This window comes from Lasioglossum baleicum, chromosome 15 (genome assembly GCF_051020765.1).
Source record: "Lasioglossum baleicum chromosome 15, iyLasBale1, whole genome shotgun sequence".
Lineage (NCBI taxonomy): Eukaryota > Metazoa > Arthropoda > Insecta > Hymenoptera > Halictidae > Lasioglossum > Lasioglossum baleicum.
This window is the reverse complement of record NC_134943.1, coordinates 8,678,129-8,696,334: the sequence shown is the minus strand read 5'-3', so window position 1 is coordinate 8,696,334 and position 18,206 is coordinate 8,678,129. Positions and strand designations below refer to the sequence as shown.

Here is an 18,206-nt window from a genome sequence, read left to right as displayed (position 1 = left end):
CACGCGTGTATATATATAGATATAAGGATACGTATAGATGATACATGGCTCCTCTAGAAAATGCATATTGGCAACCTTGGTTCCTGTCTCGCTTTTCTAACCGAACCCGCCGTGGTTTGCTTTTTAGGGTGAGAGGCCTCTCGAGTCTTGCTCTCGCGACTTTTTCAGACCCGTTACACTAACCGAGAACCCCATACACGACCCGAACGAACATCTTCTCCCGCTGTTCCTTCGTTCGGTTCGCGGACAATCTATTCTCGCTTCTGCTAGACACTTGTGTCGATCACTGTTCGTTCTTTACCTTTACGTTTATCGCGAGCCTTCTTAGCGCTCTTGAACCTTTCAACGCTTGCTGAGCTCTGTGAATAACCAAAAAAAAAAAAGAAACAAGAGAACATAACAAAAAAAAAAGAAAAGAACGAAAGAAACACAAAAGATATGAAACAGCTTACGCAGCCAGCGCGAGAAGCTTGTACGATTTGGCGAGTTCGTTTTCCCTAACCGCTTCAAACCCGAGACCGGAAACACACAGAACTTTCTCTTTCAGCACGGCAGAGAGTCAAAGAAAACGGTTTCGAAGCGTGCTCGCGTCGCGGATCGAAACGAAACGGAACGAAACGAAACAAACAAAACACAAAAAAGAAAAAACGAAATTTGGGTAGAAATAGAAAAAAAAACCGTGTCGGACGTCACAAGACATCTTTACCCTGAAGAGATCAACCATGGCGGAATGCGGGTAATGCTTGGTCTAGTTAGCCCAACGATTCAAATCTCCTCTATGCCCGATGACACGTACTCTAACTCCGCGATCGAGATATCATTGTATAAATTGCCATTCCCGGACGCACCGTTCGCTCGATAGGAGATCTCGGTAATCGCATGGTAATCCGGAAGGACGGATAGATCTTGCCACCGTGCCGGTTCGAACGTCGATTGTGTTTCTCTTGTGTGCGTGTGTGTGTGTGTGCGTGTGCGTGTGCGCGTGTGCGTGTGTGTGTTGGTCCTGCTTTCCGTTTTGCCGGCGGCGAGGCGAGGCAAGGCGAGGCACACCTCATCCTCGCCCTCGACCTCGTCCCCGTCTTCGCTCTTGTCGCATCAAACGCATTAAATACAGCTTTGTAACTCTTCTCTTCTATATAGTAGATATACAATATTCTTCTGTTATTTTCCTGATCCGTTTGTCCCGCGGCTTTGCGCGGCTTCGCGACACCGCCACTTCTCCGCGTTTCTCGATTCCCGATCGTCCGACACCGAGAGAGATTTATCCGTCCGACCGTCAGACAGCTAAAACAGCGAGAAAGAAACGCTCGCTAATAGCCGCGCGGTTATTCGATAAAACGGCCACGCGGAATCAGACACAAATGGGGGAAATGAGAGAGAACGAAGAGAATAGAAAGCGAAAAAAATACAGTTGGAAAGAAGAGAGGAAGGAAGATCGTGGGCTGTTCTGTTGCAGCTGACGGACAGATCATGGTCGACTACGAGGACGAGTTCGATGAATTCGGGGACTCAAAGTGCTCGCTGTGCCAGCGCAGGTTTGAGGAGCAAGGTAAAATCCTCCCCTTCGACCGCCAACGATCGAACGTGTTCCCACATCAGAGATATAATTCACGTTGCGCAACACGAATGTAGAGACAAGCCGTAGTAGAATGGTGGGAGAGACAGGACCAAGCTTACCAACTCGTGAGACAGGCCTAGAGATTCTCGCTCGATGCTTCCCAAATTCTTCTACTCTTTCTATAATATGTATATACTAATAGTTTTCACTCACTCTCTCTCTCTCTATCTATCTATTTATCTATCTGTCTCGCGTGCAATTTCTTTTGCGGTATTTCCTTAGATCGAAGAGCCACCAGTTGTCCGTCTCGTGGAACGTAACGACATTTGGGAAGCATCGTGCCGATCGACGATCGACCCTTGCCACCGACGATTCGCTTCTTCCGCGTTCGCGCCGTTGAAAATCAGGAGAACGTTGCAAATCCACGATCGCAGTTGAACGAACGGAAGAGAAAGCGGATCGTCGGAGCAGAGGGCTGTTCGAGTACCAGCGCACCGATCGCGACGTCGAGCGATTAAATCAGCCGTAGGTGCGGATTGCCCGGTGAAGCACCGGAACCACGTCCGCTTAACCCTCTAGGGATGAAAGATCCCGTAAGGATCGGTTTGAAGGGCCGCGACTCTTCGGGTTTCGTTTACGACTGTGGCGTCCCCGAGGTGTTAAATCTTTCGAGGACGCAGAACGAGCGTTCAGGTGGTAATGCACAGACACGAAAGCAAACAGGCTCGGATTGGCCTGCGGGGCCACCGGCCCGCTGCCGTTTAATCGCTGGACGGAGCGTCGCGTTACAGAACGTTACGAGAGATTAGCATTCGGACTGTATGTACATGGTAATTAGCGTTGTTGAACCCACCCACATGTTTCTCCCGTATACGAGTACATAACGTACCACGTATCGTTCATCGGACATGGTTCGAATATCTTGGCGAACGTTTGTTTGAATCATTTGGCCTACGCTTCGCTTACGCTTCATTCTATTCCCAGTTGTTGTTGTTCTTTTTTCTGTCCATGCCGCAAACGATACGATATACGATATACGATATACAATTCTATATGGCGACACACCAGCTGCTACCAGAGAGATCACGTCGCGCGCTCCAAGTTCGATCGACCAAGAGAATTTCTTTTCTCCGTTGCACGCGCGTCATCGCTTCTCCCCCCATGTCCTCTCTGCCCGTTAGCCCGTTTACCCGTTAACCCGTTAGAACCGTCGATCCGTTATAACACAATAAAACGACCACCAACGGAGAGAATCGGAGAACACGCGGGGTGACCGTCGTCGTACAGTTTTTTCGTTGGTTTTCGGCGTCATTTGTACGATCTCGCGCGGTACCTCGTCGAGAGCATCGTCGCCGAAACTGAAAAGGAAAGGCGAGAGTCAATTCCGATGCACCCGACAACCCTCGTTTCGCAAACGTAGCCCTCGTCTCCCGTCCCCACTATCGTCACGTTGCAAACAGCGTGTCTCGCAGACACGGACGAGAACCGGCTTTCTCTTCCCCTGGAGAACTTCCACCCTCTTAGACGTTCACGCGTTCTATGGTACATCTAGCTCGGCTTGAAACGCTTTCGCAAATGTGGAGCTTCATTGCGGAAAAAGTTGGCGACACGACCGCGTCCTCTCGTTCTCCATCTCTTCTTCTTTTTCTACCCCTGGTCTATTACATTTTTTTTCTATTTTTTTTCTCCCTTTGTTCTGGTCTTCTTTGTTCTCGTTCGTTGGTTTAATTTCCCCCCCGCAAGCTGATTTTCCACGGAGAAAGACCCCGCTAATCCTCGCGAGATACAATATGTATACAGTATTCTGCTCGCGATTCTCGGACAGAACTTTCTCTCTCTCTCTCTCTCTCTCTCTGTTCAGCGATTCGAAAGTCGGCCGAGGAAAAACTTTTCGACGGGAGAACCCGACGTTCTCTCGGTTTTGTCTCTCGCAAAAAGAGCAAGAGTAATCGGGGGGATGGGGCTGAGAGATGGGGGTAGGTTGGGGCTGCGAGAGGATTCGAGAAAAAGAACGAGGAGGCGATAACGACGCGCGACTACTTTCGATTCGTTTCGTCGAAGTACGGCAAGATCAATGTAACAACCACTACTAACCGCTTCTCTAATTTCTAATTCCCGGTGAATAACTAAAAACTATCTGCTCGCTCGCTCGCTCCGACGATCGAGAGAGAGAGGCGCAATCGTAATGATCGGATGCAATGCCGTGATAGGTAACTACAGCTGCCTGAAGGTGGATCTGATTTTCACGCGAGATCGTGCCTTCTACTTCACGACGGTCTTCATCCCGGGGATCATTCTGGTGACCAGCTCCTTCATCACCTTCTGGCTCGAGTGGAACGCCGTGCCGGCCCGGGTCATGATCGGTAAGCCTTTCTACAACGCAATCCCACCGTGCACCAGATCGGATAGAAAACACTTTTTTCTCCGGCATCGAAAATGCCTGTTGTGGAAAGTTGTGGTTCGACGCTCTAATGACAAGATCGAAACCCCAAAGTTGTTCGATGATTCAGGTTGCGCATTGAGCCCGAATTTACACATTCGGACAACTTCGGGCTCAATGTGCAACCCGAAGACATCATTGCTCAACTTTGGGATTTTAATACTGTTGTTAGGGCGTCGACCACAGGTTTTCCCGTGTCGGGCGTTTTCGATTTCGACAAAAATGTTTTTTCACTCCCGTCTACCGTGCACCATCGTTTGTCCGCACGTCCGACCATAACCGAATCGAACCCCTTTAAGGGTCTAGTTAGTTTGGGACAGCCGCCCTCCGGCACCAATGCTTAAGGGGCTAGTATAGGCTCGATTTGTAACTCGAAAGGAACTAGAATCTTACTAGAAAAATGTCGCTTAATGTCCTTATACGAGCAAATTTTGGGCTGAGGGCTTATTCTAAAGAGAAAGGTTAGACGCACTGCGCTCTGGTCACGAGGTTAACGAGATTATGTTTATAACTAATAATATGAGGGCCCAAAGTAGAGAAAAAATCTAGGAAAAAAACCCGCAAGTTTCAATTTATTTTCTGTCTCTAAAAGACTTTTTTGACTGCAATGATGACCAGAGCGCAGTGCGTTGAACCTTCCTCTTTAGAATGAGCCCTCACCCAGCCCACAATTTGCTTAAATAAGGTCAAACAACGTTAAGTACGGGATCCATATTTTCGACCTAAAATCTAGTAACATTCTAGTCCCTTTCTAGTTACAAATCGAGCCTATACTAGCCCCTTAAGCATTGGTGCCGGACGGAGGCTGTCCCAAACTAACTAGACCTTAAATCTGCCCACTAGAACCGCGCTAGCGGAAGATCGATCGACGAACAGAGCAAGAGAGGTTGTTCGCGCACTGACGCCGACGCCGATGACGAAGCTCGGCGTCGAGGCGCGGCAAAAATCTTCCTCTTTCGTCCGGGCTTTTTAACTTTTAACGAGTCACCGTCGTCGTCGGCGCGATGAAACAATCCGCCGCGGCGGGCTAATCCCGCCGAGAAATAACGCCGCGTTAAAGATGCATGAGACGAGGCTGAAGACGAAAAGTGCAATCTCTGGCTCCCTCCTCTCTCTCTCTCTCTCTTTCTCTCACGTGCACGTTTATTCCGTTTCCGCGTTTAAGCGCTTTCAGTGCTGCGGAATTATTTGTGAGACTTGTAAATGAATTTCTGCGGTGGTGCATCGAACGTAGCAAGTTTCATTAGCTAAATGTGCTCATGAGTATGAAAGTAGTCTTAGTTGTATATGTATTTCTTGTTTCGATATTAACACTAAATGAATTGTATATAAGGTGGAATGGGGTAACTCCGCCCTAGTTTTTGCAAAATTGGACTTTAAATTGATGTATTTTCAGTCTGGTATGTAAAAACTTAACGTTCTTGGTATCAAACTTTTGGCCATAGTTATTACTGATGAATTAGTATTATGTAGGATTCTAATTTTGCTTGAAAAGTATCATTTTGATAGGATATTGTACAAAGTGTCAACTAGGACTAGGACTAGCAAGAGCGTCTCTGAGAGTTAAAAATGCTTTCGAACCTTGTTTCAAGTGCTACGGAGCAAGAAAAGAATGATTAACAAGCCTGTTTTAAAATGCTTCTTATCGCATTCAATTATATTGTTTAGTTTTATAGTTATTCATTTTTAAACAAACAAGTACTTTTATGCTGAAATATGAAAGAGAATACAGTGATATTAAAACAAAGATAAAAGAATGCTTTCGAACCTTGTTTCAAGTGCTACGGGGCAAGAAAAGAATTATTATCAAGCCTGCTACAAAATGCTTTTTATTGCATTAAATATATTGTTTAGTTTTATAGTTACCCACACAGTACAGACTTACCCCTCCGCGATAGTACGCACTTGCCCCGTGTGGTAATATTTACGGGGCAAGAGCATCTTAGTGTTTTTCTCAATAAATTTTAAAAAATACAATAAAAACGGTTTATTTAATGGAAACCTACATCAATATTTGTTGTACTTACCAAAGATGATAACACAGAATATATTAATAGCTTAATAGTATACTATTGCACATTCAAAGTAACCTCGAAGTTGTACGTGTACCACGCACGTGACTGTTTGGTATTATAGTTGATTTAAACCATGGATATAGGAATATAGGGATGGAGCATGAGCTAGCATTTTGGGCAAGGGGGGTGATTTCTTTTCCGGAGGGGACGAGGTAGAAGCATGGAATCATGGGTAGGAATTGCATCTTTTTCATTGGCTGTGTCCGGCGCGAGCGCAGTACGTCATTATGCATGCGTTACATAATGGTTACATACAGTTACATAACCTTTTAGTGCAGCCCAGCAGTCAGAACTGAGAAATCGAGGAGAAATAATGTAACCCTCTCTGATGACCAGAGTAACGTGAGTATTGTGAGAATATGTGACGTTTTCAAAAATATTTATGACGTACTGCGCTTGCGCCGGACACAGCCAATGAAAAAGATGCAATTCCAACCCATAATTCCATGCTTCTACCTCGTCCCCCCCTGAAAATGACTTCCACCCCGCAACGACATGCTCCATCCCTATATTCCTATATCCATGATTTAAACGAGGCAAACACCGTTATTCTTGGGCGACATCTATGTAGAAAAGTTCGTACTAACTTATACTGCATTAATAAATACAAGCTAGAGAAATTTTGTTCATATTATAATAATAATAACCAATAAACGGACTTGCCCCGTAGACGGACTTCCCCGCTCCACCTTAATGTTGAAATAACAAGCACCATCTAACGGTTGATATCGTAAAAATGATAAAATTGAATTACTTTAGTCTAAAATATTATGAAATATAATGATTGTAAGTTGGAGGTGAATTTCGATTTAAATATGTATAATGATTGAAAGTCGAATTCGAATTTCGATTTAAATATGTGCCGATAATCATGAAAGTGAATCATGAAACTTCTTACTTAAGGGAGAGGTATTATGGTCACAAATGTAAAAATAAATCTTAACGATTCAATTTTCATTTCGTTCAACACGTCGAACGTGTTTCCGAGGCCGTTCGATTGCCACTAAAATTGTTATGGTCGCGACACGTCTAGCACCGCAACATCCGAACGACGTAGTTAGCTCGACCATCGATGATGGTCTCTTTCATCTTTATCGTTCGGACATTGTGTCCGACGAGGTTCGCGCGTACGACGAGCCAGGGTTCGTCGGAGCGAAGGTCGAAGCAATGAAAAAGAACAGATTGAACGAGACACGTGAACGACTGTTCGCAGGTGTGACCACGATGCTCAACTTCTTCACGACGTCGAACGGTTTCCGGTCGACGCTTCCGGTCGTGTCGAATCTGACTGCCATGAACGTGTGGGACGGCGTGTGCATGTGCTTCATCTACGCCAGCCTGCTCGAGTTCGTTTGCGTGAACTACGTCGGCCGGAAACGGCCGATGCACAACGTCGTCTATCGTCCCGGAGAGAACCCCGTGACCCAGGTACTTTTACGACACCACGCCCGCCGACAACACCTGCATATTCTATTCCTACACCTGTATCTATCTCTATCTATCTATCTATCTATCTATCTATCTATCTATCTATCTTCTATATACCCATATCTGTCTGTCTGTCTGTCTATATCTATATACGTTTCGTATTTTCTTCCTCTTTCTTACGATTCTTTCGATTGTTTCTTGTTCCGATTCGTATGCGAGTCGAGAGATCTCGAGCGACGCTTCTCATTTCTCTCTCTCTCCCTCTTCCTCTATCTATCTATCTATCTATCTCTCTATTCTATACATATACATACATACAGGGTGAGTCACCTAACGTTATCACCTCAAATATCCTTGTTGTTTTCAAGGATACATTATATGTCTTGAGGACAAAGTTGAATGGTAAAAGATTTTTGTTTATATTGTTAGGTCTTTTTTCCGGAATTTTCAAGGTTAACGACATTTTTTTCTTGCAAATGTATATTTTCTTCCTTGCATATTCTAGTTGACATTAAAACACATTCAGAGATATTAATAATCTGTCATCGATCGTTTTAGGCAGTGAATATCTGTGGAAGGATATCATTTTGAAAACTTAAGGATAACTTGAAAAGTATGTGACAGATGACTTACAAGTTTCATACTAGCGATTATGCTTTCAGACTTAAGACTAAGACTCTTCAGACTTACATATCCGCATATGTGAATGTCAAATCTAACTTCACTTTTAAAAGTCAGAGGTTATTTCAAGGTCATGTTATTAATGCTAAACCTACTGACATGAGTACTAAAAGCGATTAAAATGTTCTACCTTACAAAAATGACACGGCGCTATTTATTTAGATATTGTGCAATTTTTATCACAATATGTGCTTCGACAAAGAAGTTTATCGAATCAATTTCCATATAAGCAACTTCATAATTTCAATAAAATTCTAAGATGAAAAATATAAAACCGGTCATTTGACCGGCAATGGTAGGTTTAGTGTTAATATGTCTAAATGCGTTTTAATGTCAACTAGAATACGCAAGCAAGAAGATATACATTTAGAAGAAAAAAATGTCGATGACCTTGAAAACTTGGCAAAAAAGACATTGAAAGAAAAATAACATTTGCAAAGCATTCATCTTGCGATACCATCAACTGGCTGCATTTAGGTGGACCACCCTGTATACATATAATAGTATACACAGTATCATTTTCTTACATTTGTCCGATTTTTCATGTGTTAGCCGTCGTAAGTCGACGGGTCTGTTGTCGCTCACTTTGTTTCGATTTTTGTCTTTCTCCACCCACAGCCCCATGCTCCACACACACACGATTTGTTGCTCGGTTTCGCGATACATATTAGTTTTTTCGCTTCTTGTTTCCCTTTTCCGTCTGTGTATAATCGTGCTCGTTCACCTTTCCGTTTGGAACGCGGAAACCCTCCCCTTCACTTTCGATCCAGACCGTTCTCGTTCTTCTACTCTTCCAATCGTTCTATCGCGTCGCTCTTTCTCTCTCTCTCTCTCTCTTTCTCTGTTTCGAACGATCTCACGCTTACGTTTCTTCTTCTTCTTCTTCTTCTTCCTCTTCCACTTCACGCTGCGTTGTATACCGATACTATTTCGGATTGTCGCGGGGACATTTCTTCCCTCGCGATCGGTGGAAAAGCAGGTTTTCCGCGTCCCGCGGCTCAGCGATCCACGAATCGGCGGATCTACGGATCTGGAGTCGCGCGACGCGACGCTTCTACTCCGCGGATCCGGCAGAGGCGGCAGATACACTCGCAAAACGATTTAGCCGATCACAGTACTCTTCCTTCCTTACGACACGACCCCAAAACACCGAGTGTGCGTGTTTCTTTGAGAATGATTCATCAGCACCTGTTTGCGCGAGATACTCGACGTTATACCCATTTTGTGTTTTTCCGTATTCCGTTTTCCGTCTCCCGTTTGATGCGTGACGCAGAGGCGAGCAAACCCCGCTTTCGAAGCACAGTGGTCCGGGAACCCGCTTTTTGTAGCCGAAACTACTCGGAGGTGCCATTAATATAGTTCTTATAGGAGAAAGGCACAAATTTTCAGTCCGATTAAGTAAAGTTTACCCAAACTGTTTGATTGTAACTCCAATTTCATGGTTTTGCGCTTGAAACGCTGGGAAAGTGATCTGAAAGATCGAACATCTTGAATTTCAAGGTTGTTCGTATTTCAGAGAAAGACAAAGTTGGAATTTGAAAGTCGAAAAATGGAGCACTGTGCGAGGCCGCGCGAGAACTGGAACAAAGGTTTGTCCGCTTCCGTCGAGATCTCTCCGCTAATGCATTTCTACTTGGTCCCGGCAACCCGGGATACACGGTCGCTTCTCGAGGCTGTGTTCGCGAAGCGCGACACGATCGTGTTGTCGATCCTCCGAGCCGATCGTCGATGTTCGAGAAAAGAACGAGACAAAACCGATCGATCCCGCGCGTTCGAACAGTTCTCTTCGATCCGGTTCGCGATCTTTTTCACTGCGATCCGGAACGTACTCGGCACGCACCACGATCGAACTGGAAAACAAACGGAAACGCAAAACGACCCGACGACGGACCAACGGCAACCAATCGTTTCCTGTACTCTCGTCGGACTCGACCGAGGCTGCAATACTTGCATGTCTCTTCGATAGTTTCTCTCTATTTTTCTTTCTCTTCACTCTGTTCACTCTGTTTACTCGGTTGACTCTGTTTACTCTGTTTTATCGTTAGAACATTGCGACCCCAGCCACGGTACACTTATTCTCTCCTCTGTCCCTTTTCTCTCGGAGATGCGAGCGCGGCGCACCGTGGTCGTCTCACGGACGAGGAAGGGCTCCAGCTCTGGTTTGTCGGCCACGGAGGGCCAACATCAGCCCTTCCGGGCCACGAGCAACCTGATCGCGGAGCCCGGAACCGTTCGCTCTTTCTCACTCTCTATCTCTCTCTATCTCTCTCTGTCTGTCTCTTTGTTTGTTTATCACCCGCTTCTTTGTTCGCGGTTCAGTCGGGATTACGAGAAAATACCGGCGAAACCCGAGGATTGTCACGTCGCTGCTCTGCTGGCAGATCGTATTGTGTTTGTGTTCTTTGCATGTACAATTTGTCTGGAGAGTTGTCGTGGCGATGCGAATAAGGCCTGAAGTAAACCATCGGGGAGGAGCGGCACGCTACCGTCCCATCGGTTCTCTATCTGTCTATCTATCTCTCTATTTCTTTCTTTCTATATCTCTCTCTCTCTCTCTCTCTCTCTCTCTCTCTCTCTCTCTCTCTCTGTCTTGTCCTTTTCGAGCGAATCAAGACCGTGGAAACGAAATCCGCAAATCGTAATGGACGTCGTCGGACTCGCGTTTTTCCATCCTTTTTTCCATTCGGATTGTAATCGACGAGCCGCGCCGCTGTAAAAGGAAAAGGAATGGGGAGGATCGAGGAACGAGCCACGACGAGAAGAACACGTGCTCGGTAGATCGCGATTAGAGCCGACAAACCACGGGGAAACCAGAATCGAAAACCGCTAAAGAGATACGGAAACGAGGGTAGTAGAGTAACAGGAAAGAAACAAAAGTAAAGGAACGACAACGTGACACAATGCGGATGATGTAAGGGAAAGACGAACACGTTGTTGTACACACGAAAACACGTACGTACACGTACCATACACACACTCGAAACACACTCGAGCACGCACAAGCGCGCCCGCGACAAACACACACACACACATACACACACGAACATACTTGACACGATTAGTAAGAATTTGGTTGGTGGAAATGTTGGTGAGTAAGTCTCTTTGTTTGGTGTCTGTGATGTTGCAGCGGCTCCCAGCGGTGCTCAGCAGGATAGGGATAATATTGGCCAGCCCCTTGGTAAGACCCCCCATAGACTTAGGGCGCGGTCACGACTTGGCGCGTTCTCCACGGAAACCCATTCTATCGATTCGATCTAGATGCCCGCGCGATATCGGTTGACGTTCGCCACGGTGTGCAAACAGATTCGGATTGGTTTGGATTCGACGATGGCGTGTTTGCACGCCGCTGCGATTTTTCCCGAGAATATCGAGATGAGAGACGATGCGGGGAGAAAGGCGGAAGTTCTCGAGGAATCGCGCGCCACGAGCTCGTCCCGCGATTATCTTTTCGTTTTCTCGTCCCCATCGTTCTCTCGTTTCCTTCCATTGTTGTACAAGCCCTGGACCCGAAGTTGCTTTCGCAAACAAGGGTGTGCACGCGCGAGGTCTTAACCGCGTCCTGACGAATCACACGAACGCTCACACCTCTCCGCAAACACTCAGATACTCAGCCACACGTACATACAGCCATACACACACACACGAACAAACACACATGTGTACAGAGGAGGACACACGCCGCTAAAATACACGGGCAACACGCTCTCGTTCTCTCGCTGCCGTTCGAGAGAACGGAATATGTACCTTTATCTTTCTGGCCCTCCTTCGCCTTCGCCTTCGCCTTCGCCTTTCGCTTTCGCTTTCTCGCCTTCTCGCCGATTTGTCTATTCGCCTATTCGCCTAATCGCCTTATCACCTTCGCTCTGCATTCTGTTTGAGGAACGCGTCGAGCGGGATGTTCGAAAAGGATCGATAACAGATCGAAGACTCTTCGAGGTTGGCCTCCCGTTTGCCGCAAATATTCGAGAACACCCCCCTCGACTCCTATCGAATCCTGGTCTATTTCTCTTTTCCTTCCTCTCTCTCTCTGTCTCTCTTTCTCTCTCTCTCTCTTTCTCTCTCGTTTTGCATGAGTCCGCAATTAGAGTCGATCACGGAGATACGGTCGAGAGTTCGTATCGCGCATCTCGACGCATGCGAGGACTGCATGAGACCGCATGAGACCGCATGATGCGCACGAACACGCACGAATGTACATATACTTACGCCTGTCATCCGCGCGCGAACACGCACGACGCACGACGCATGCTGTACGTCGGGTGAGAGATACTTGGTTCGATCACACACTCTACCTTGTCGCCTCGACGAGACTACCGATCTTGATCGTTGTTCGAGGATCACGCGTTGGAGAATCGATACCGTCGTCCTGTCGTCTCCGCGATGATTCGCTTTTCGTTCGCGTCATTAATTTCTCTCTTTCTCTCTCTCTCTCTCTCTTTCTCTCTACTTACCTATCTTTCTATCTGTCTATCTATCTATCTGTCTATCTATCCATCTGTCTAACTATCTATCTATCTATTTTTCTAACTCTCTCTCTCTCTCTCTCGTCGCGTTTCGAACCCGGACTCAGAGCCGAGAAACCAAGGATGGGGGAAAGAAGAGAGCAACCGGTCGCTCGAATTGCTCGGGGATCGTGCGCGATCGAACGATCGAGCGATCGACAGCATGCGCGTAGAACCGCGGCAGCGTCCAATGTCGGCGAGCAGCCGAGACACGCGGCAGGCAATTGTTGACGCTTCGCTTTCTCAGTAAAATAGTTGATCTCGCAGTCGTTTAGAGACACCTAGCAGCAACAGAGTATGATCGGCTTGCGTCCTGTGTGATTTTGCGAGCGGCGCTTTAGCTTCTCGATCCGCGACGGACCAGAGCATCCTCTGTTCTTTTTCTACCGATGCTTCTTCTCTGTATTTCTTTTCTTTTCGTTTCTTATGGTCGCGGATAAGAATGTCTGCCTGCGGATATTCACGACCTCCGGCGAAGCGGAATTCGCACGGGCCGCGTTAACGAGAAAGATACCGTTATCGGAACGAGCGTCAAGCTCAGAAAGACAGTCATTAGTTACCGGCCGACCGAAAGCTTTCAACGATAACGCAGCCGGACGTCCTATTCGGCTGATTTATGTCGCCGCGTTTCTTTCCTCGCGGTTGTCATTAGTGCCTGTTCAATCTAGGGCTTGCAGTCCCGCAAAAGTGGGATCCCGCAATCCCGCAGGATCCCCCGTTATTCTTTGGTCCCGTATTTTTTAAATAAGTGATGCGAAAACTCGCAAATTTTGCGGGGACCATTCGAGAAATCGCGCGTCGACCGTCCCGCATCGATGATCGCTTCTGGCCATTGAACTCACCGCGATTCAGCTTGACGCGTAGCATCAGCTTGACGTAAAGTGCCTCTCTTTCGCGCGGTTTAACGTGGTAGACTCGCGTTTTTTCTTCTCATTTCTCGGTAATACAAAGATGGGATTTGCCAGTAGTCAAAAGCGCACGACAAAAGATCAATCTAGGCCGCGATCGTCCTCGAAAGTCCTATTTTCAGGTTTATGGCGTAATTTGCGTTATTCGGCAGCAGCTGTCGCAGGTATTCGTACGCATTTTAAATGTTATTCTATCGAGAATATAAGTGAAAAAGTTTATTTGAAATTTGTTCTCCTCGTGCGTGATCTTGCGTAAAGGTTTTCAATTATTCAATCCTATCATAAATTATGAAAATCGCCTCGTAAATGTAAAAATGGGGCTTTTAGGGGTTCTGTAAATTTTCGGAAAGTTATTCGTTTTTAAAAGGTGTACGAATGCTTTGTACATCCACTGTACCAGCTTTATGCTTCCAAATAATGCAAATTACGCCTCGAAACCGTGAAAATAGGAATTTTGAGAGCAATCGCGGCCTAGATTGATCTTTTATCTAGTGCGTTTGACTACTGAGAAACCCCTATCTCTGCATTATTCGGGAAATGAGAAGGCGTCCCGCACCGTTGCAATCTTAGGCCGCTATTAGACTAGGCCACTGGTGGCGCAACTCGGTTGCGCCACCAGTGGCTCAACACGTCGTGGGCCATTGAAACAAATGTAACCTATAAGGCCGTTATTAGACTAGGCCACTGGTGGCGCAACTCGGTTGCGCCACCAGTGGCTCAGCACGTCGTGGGGCATTGAAACAAATGTAACCTATTAGACTACGGTAACTGGTGAAGCCACCAAAAATAGTTGCCGATCTGGTGGACGGCATCGGCAACCGGCCGGGCAACATTTGGTGGCGCCGCCACCAGCCGGGGTATTGATTTGAATGTAGCCTATTAGACAAAGCCACCAAGTTGCGCCACCAGCATCGCGAAAACATGAACAATTGACGTTCAAATTACCACCACATTTATCGTAAAATACATAAGAACACGACACAGCGTTACATCGACAGCGGGAATGAACGCTTGGTGGTACCACCAGTTACCGATTCATAAAAGCTCTTCAATTCGGTGGCGCCACCAAGTTGCGCCACCAAGTTGCCCACCAGTGGCCTAGTCTAATAACGGCCTTAGACTACGGTAACTGGTGGAGCCACTAAAAATTGTTGCCGATCTGGTGGACGGCATCGACAACCGGCCGGGCAACATTTGGTGGCGCCGCCACCAGCCGGGGCATTGATTTGAATGTAGCCTATTAGACAAAGCCACCAAGTTGCGCCACCAGCATCGCGAAAACGTGAACAATTGACGTTCAAATTACCACCACATTTATCGTAAAATAAATAAGAGCACGTTGCATCGACAGCGGGAATGAACGCTTGGTGGTACCACCAGTTACCGATTCATAAAAGCTCTTCAATTCGGTGGCGCCACCAAGTTGTGCCACCAAGTTGCCCACCAGTGGCCTAGTCTAATATCGGCCTTAGAAATGAGTCTACCATCTGAACTCTCCTCGCTTCGAGAGGAGAAGAGAGGCGGGAAGGACTCCTCGCTTCGAGGGACGGAGGATTGTTAAACCGCGCGACGATCGCGGAAGAAATCGTTGGTCGAGGTCGAGGGACTCGAGATGTCTCGAAACATCTCGGAGCCGGAGAGCCGCAGATTCTGTACAGTTGTTAGAAGAGGGGTGTTCGCATCGAAGTCGAGCGCGTGAGCCCTCGCCGGAACCGGCAACCGAATCGTTTCGATGTCGTTGCTCGAGTTCGATGCGCGACAGCGTAATACGTAGATGTTATACGGCATGTAATTCGTAAGTTATATACGTACATGCAGAGGCACGAAAGTGTTGGTCGATATACTTTGATCGTGTACTAGTTTATTCAAAGGTACGTGTCCATCTGAGAGTTCCTGTCGATGGTTGCTCTCGAGAGTACTCTCAATTTGCGTGTCCATTTGAGAATACTTTAGAAATGTTTTGCTCTCGGAGATTGACGTGAGAGTCAACTCTCGGAATATCCTCCGAGGCATGTGGCCATTTGAAGTTTCATGCGTGTAGCTCTCTGATGAGTTTCGACAGTTCTGAGAATACTCGTGAACAGAATGAACGCGCCAAAGTTAGCTGCAATTGTTGCGATGTATTTAATAAGAAAAATGAAGTATTCAAAAAAGAGAAAATGCTGGACTAAACCATGGATAGTGCTTGCTTAACAATATATAATAATAATAATCTGGTTGGGTAAACTTTACTTTACCGAACTCAAAATTTGTGCCTTTCTCCTATAAATTATGGTGTATTTGGTATGTAATCCAGATTCGTACCCTGGGCGGCTGCGGATCGAAGTTTCGATCCTGTAGGATCAATGGTTCAGGAGTTATGCTTGCTTGATGTTGTGCATTTTTCAGTGTTTTTGACAGGTAAGGGCGCCGCCATATCGGTTTGTAGTGACGGCCACGAACCGCTTACCGAGCAGAGTGGCCCGCGACCGGCATTACAAACCAATATGGCGGCGCCCTTACCTGTCAAAAACAGTGAAAAATGCACAACTTTAAGCAAGCATAACTCCTGAACCATTGATCCTACAGGATCGAAACTTCGATCTGCAGCCGCCCCGGGTACGAATCCGAATTACATACCAAATACATCATAATTTATAGGAGAAACGCACAAATTTCGAGCCCGGTAAAGTAAAGAGCAGCCATTTGGTTAATTGATATTTTAATAAAAATTGAAAAATCGCTGTCGATATATAAATATTTTTAAATTGAGGAGTTTCTGCCTTTTGCGACAGACAATTCTTTCCCGCCCATTGTTCGATTCATGTGTATGTACAATTATATGTATATAATGGCAGATAAAACTAACTAGAAAACGTATAGAGAGAATTTCGTGCGGCTCTCCGCTAGCACTCTGTATACCGTGTACACTGGCGAATTTCATTCTTGAGATACTTGAGAACTCGCGATAGTTTTCAGATGGACACGTACCTTAAGAGAGAAACAACGATTCACTTTTCGACGAAATTCGCGGGCCAGCGCCGATCGGAACCGGTGATCCGATCTCCGGATTTCTCACGCCGCCTTACCTGTACGCGCAAGCTTGTCCGCCAAAGATCGAAGCGCCTCCATGCCACGCTTTTCATTTTGTACGCTTGTCGTATCTCGAACGGTCGCGCGCGCGCGCGCGATCACCGCCGTAGAAAACACGTCGGCAAGAACTATTGGTCGTTTCCGTCCGATTTGTTTTTCGATCGAGCCACGATATCGGACCGAAGAGAACGGAGAAAAGAGAAGGGAGCGAGAGGCGTGGTGGACAAGGAGATGTCGGTCGAAGAATGGATCGTTGTTTACACACGAATCACACCGTAACGCTATAAGATTCTTCCACGGAGACCCTGTCGCAGGGTAAAAAGAAGCGAGAAGGCGGTCCGCCACCAGGAGCTACGACAGGCCCGAACGAGATCGTGACCTGCACCAACTGTGGACCTAATCCCTGTACGCATACGGCCACCAACGGGTGCACCGCCGAGGTATGTTAATTACCTACTCTCCCATCAACCTCGAAACATCTAGCGGATCCCGATGGCCGGTGGTCGATACGCGTCGTCGCCACTAATCCGCTCCCCCATCTACCATCCCACCATCCATTCTCTATTCATCGGGGAAGCTCTTTCGGTCCCCAAAATTACCGTACAGTCTATTCAACGGGACGAGTCGGAAAAATGTCTGCTAACCGATCAACCCCCTGTCCGACAACATCGAGGCAGAGTCATAGTTATTCGTTTCTGTTAAAGCGCCACGGGTTGATCCTTCGTGGCAGCTGTGGCTAAAAACCAGCCACACTCCTCGCGCATCAATTTTTCGTTTACAAAAAATTGTAATAAAGTAATTGAACGCTAGGGCTACCAGGAAATCACCCATTCCGGATGTCTTCGGTTTTACGATTATTAGAGATATACACTCCCATCCATAAGTCACCGGACACTTACTCAAATTTGAATGCAGACGATTTTTCGTTATTAAAGAACCTATATTATGGAATAATAATGTGGTGCTTACTCATTTTTTTCTAATGTAGAGAACATGTACATCAAATCTGACCAAAATATCCTGACATTTAAGTGGGTTAATTGTTTTCCAATCTGGCTTCTAGAGCTATCCATAATCATCCCACAATTTCTATTTTTAATAATCAAAATAAAACAGTACCCAATACTCACTAAAAAACCACACAAGCCCTGTCCTCCCTCTATCTTACTGCCCACTCACAGACGGGGACCCACTGTTTGCATTACTCCCGTCTGTGTGTTTGTTACGGGCACTAGCCGCTCATGTTCTTAGCTCAAAGCTATTTTCATAGCTACATGCTGCCGAATAATGCAAATTACGCCTCGTAAATGAAAAAATAGGACTTTTGAGGGAGATAGCGCCCTAGATCGATCTTTTATCCAGCGTTTTTGACTGCTGAAAACCCCCGTGTTTGCATTATCGAGAAATAAGATGGTGAATCCCGCACCCTTGCAATCCTGGAAACGAGTCTACCGCACTTTTACGGTGAAATTTAGTCGGTTCGATCGCCTCTCGTACTCTTCTAGTACGTTATCAGCTAGATTTCTTCACCGTCGTCGACTC

The 18,206-nt window shown here is 46.4% G+C and overlaps 1 protein-coding gene across 11 annotated transcripts in view; it reads left to right on the top strand.

The window, feature by feature from the left end:
• Window positions 1-18,206, top strand: part of Phcl-1 (pH-sensitive chloride channel 1) — a 79,583-nt gene that overhangs the window by 57,581 nt on the left and 3,796 nt on the right. For 4 of the 11 annotated variants that reach the window (XM_076439261.1, XM_076439267.1, XM_076439268.1 and 1 more), the window contains 5 exons: window positions 1,457-1,549; window positions 3,769-3,921; window positions 7,287-7,501; window positions 11,310-11,360; window positions 16,988-17,104. In XM_076439261.1, coding sequence (XP_076295376.1) covers window positions 1,457-1,549; window positions 3,769-3,921; window positions 7,287-7,501; window positions 11,310-11,360; window positions 16,988-17,104 — 629 coding nt within the window. Of the gene's footprint in view, window positions 1-1,456; window positions 1,550-3,768; window positions 3,922-7,286; window positions 7,502-11,309; window positions 11,361-16,978; window positions 17,105-18,206 lie in introns of all 11 variants that reach the window. The other 7 variants (XM_076439266.1, XM_076439272.1, XM_076439262.1 and 4 more) reach the window with 6 other exon arrangements.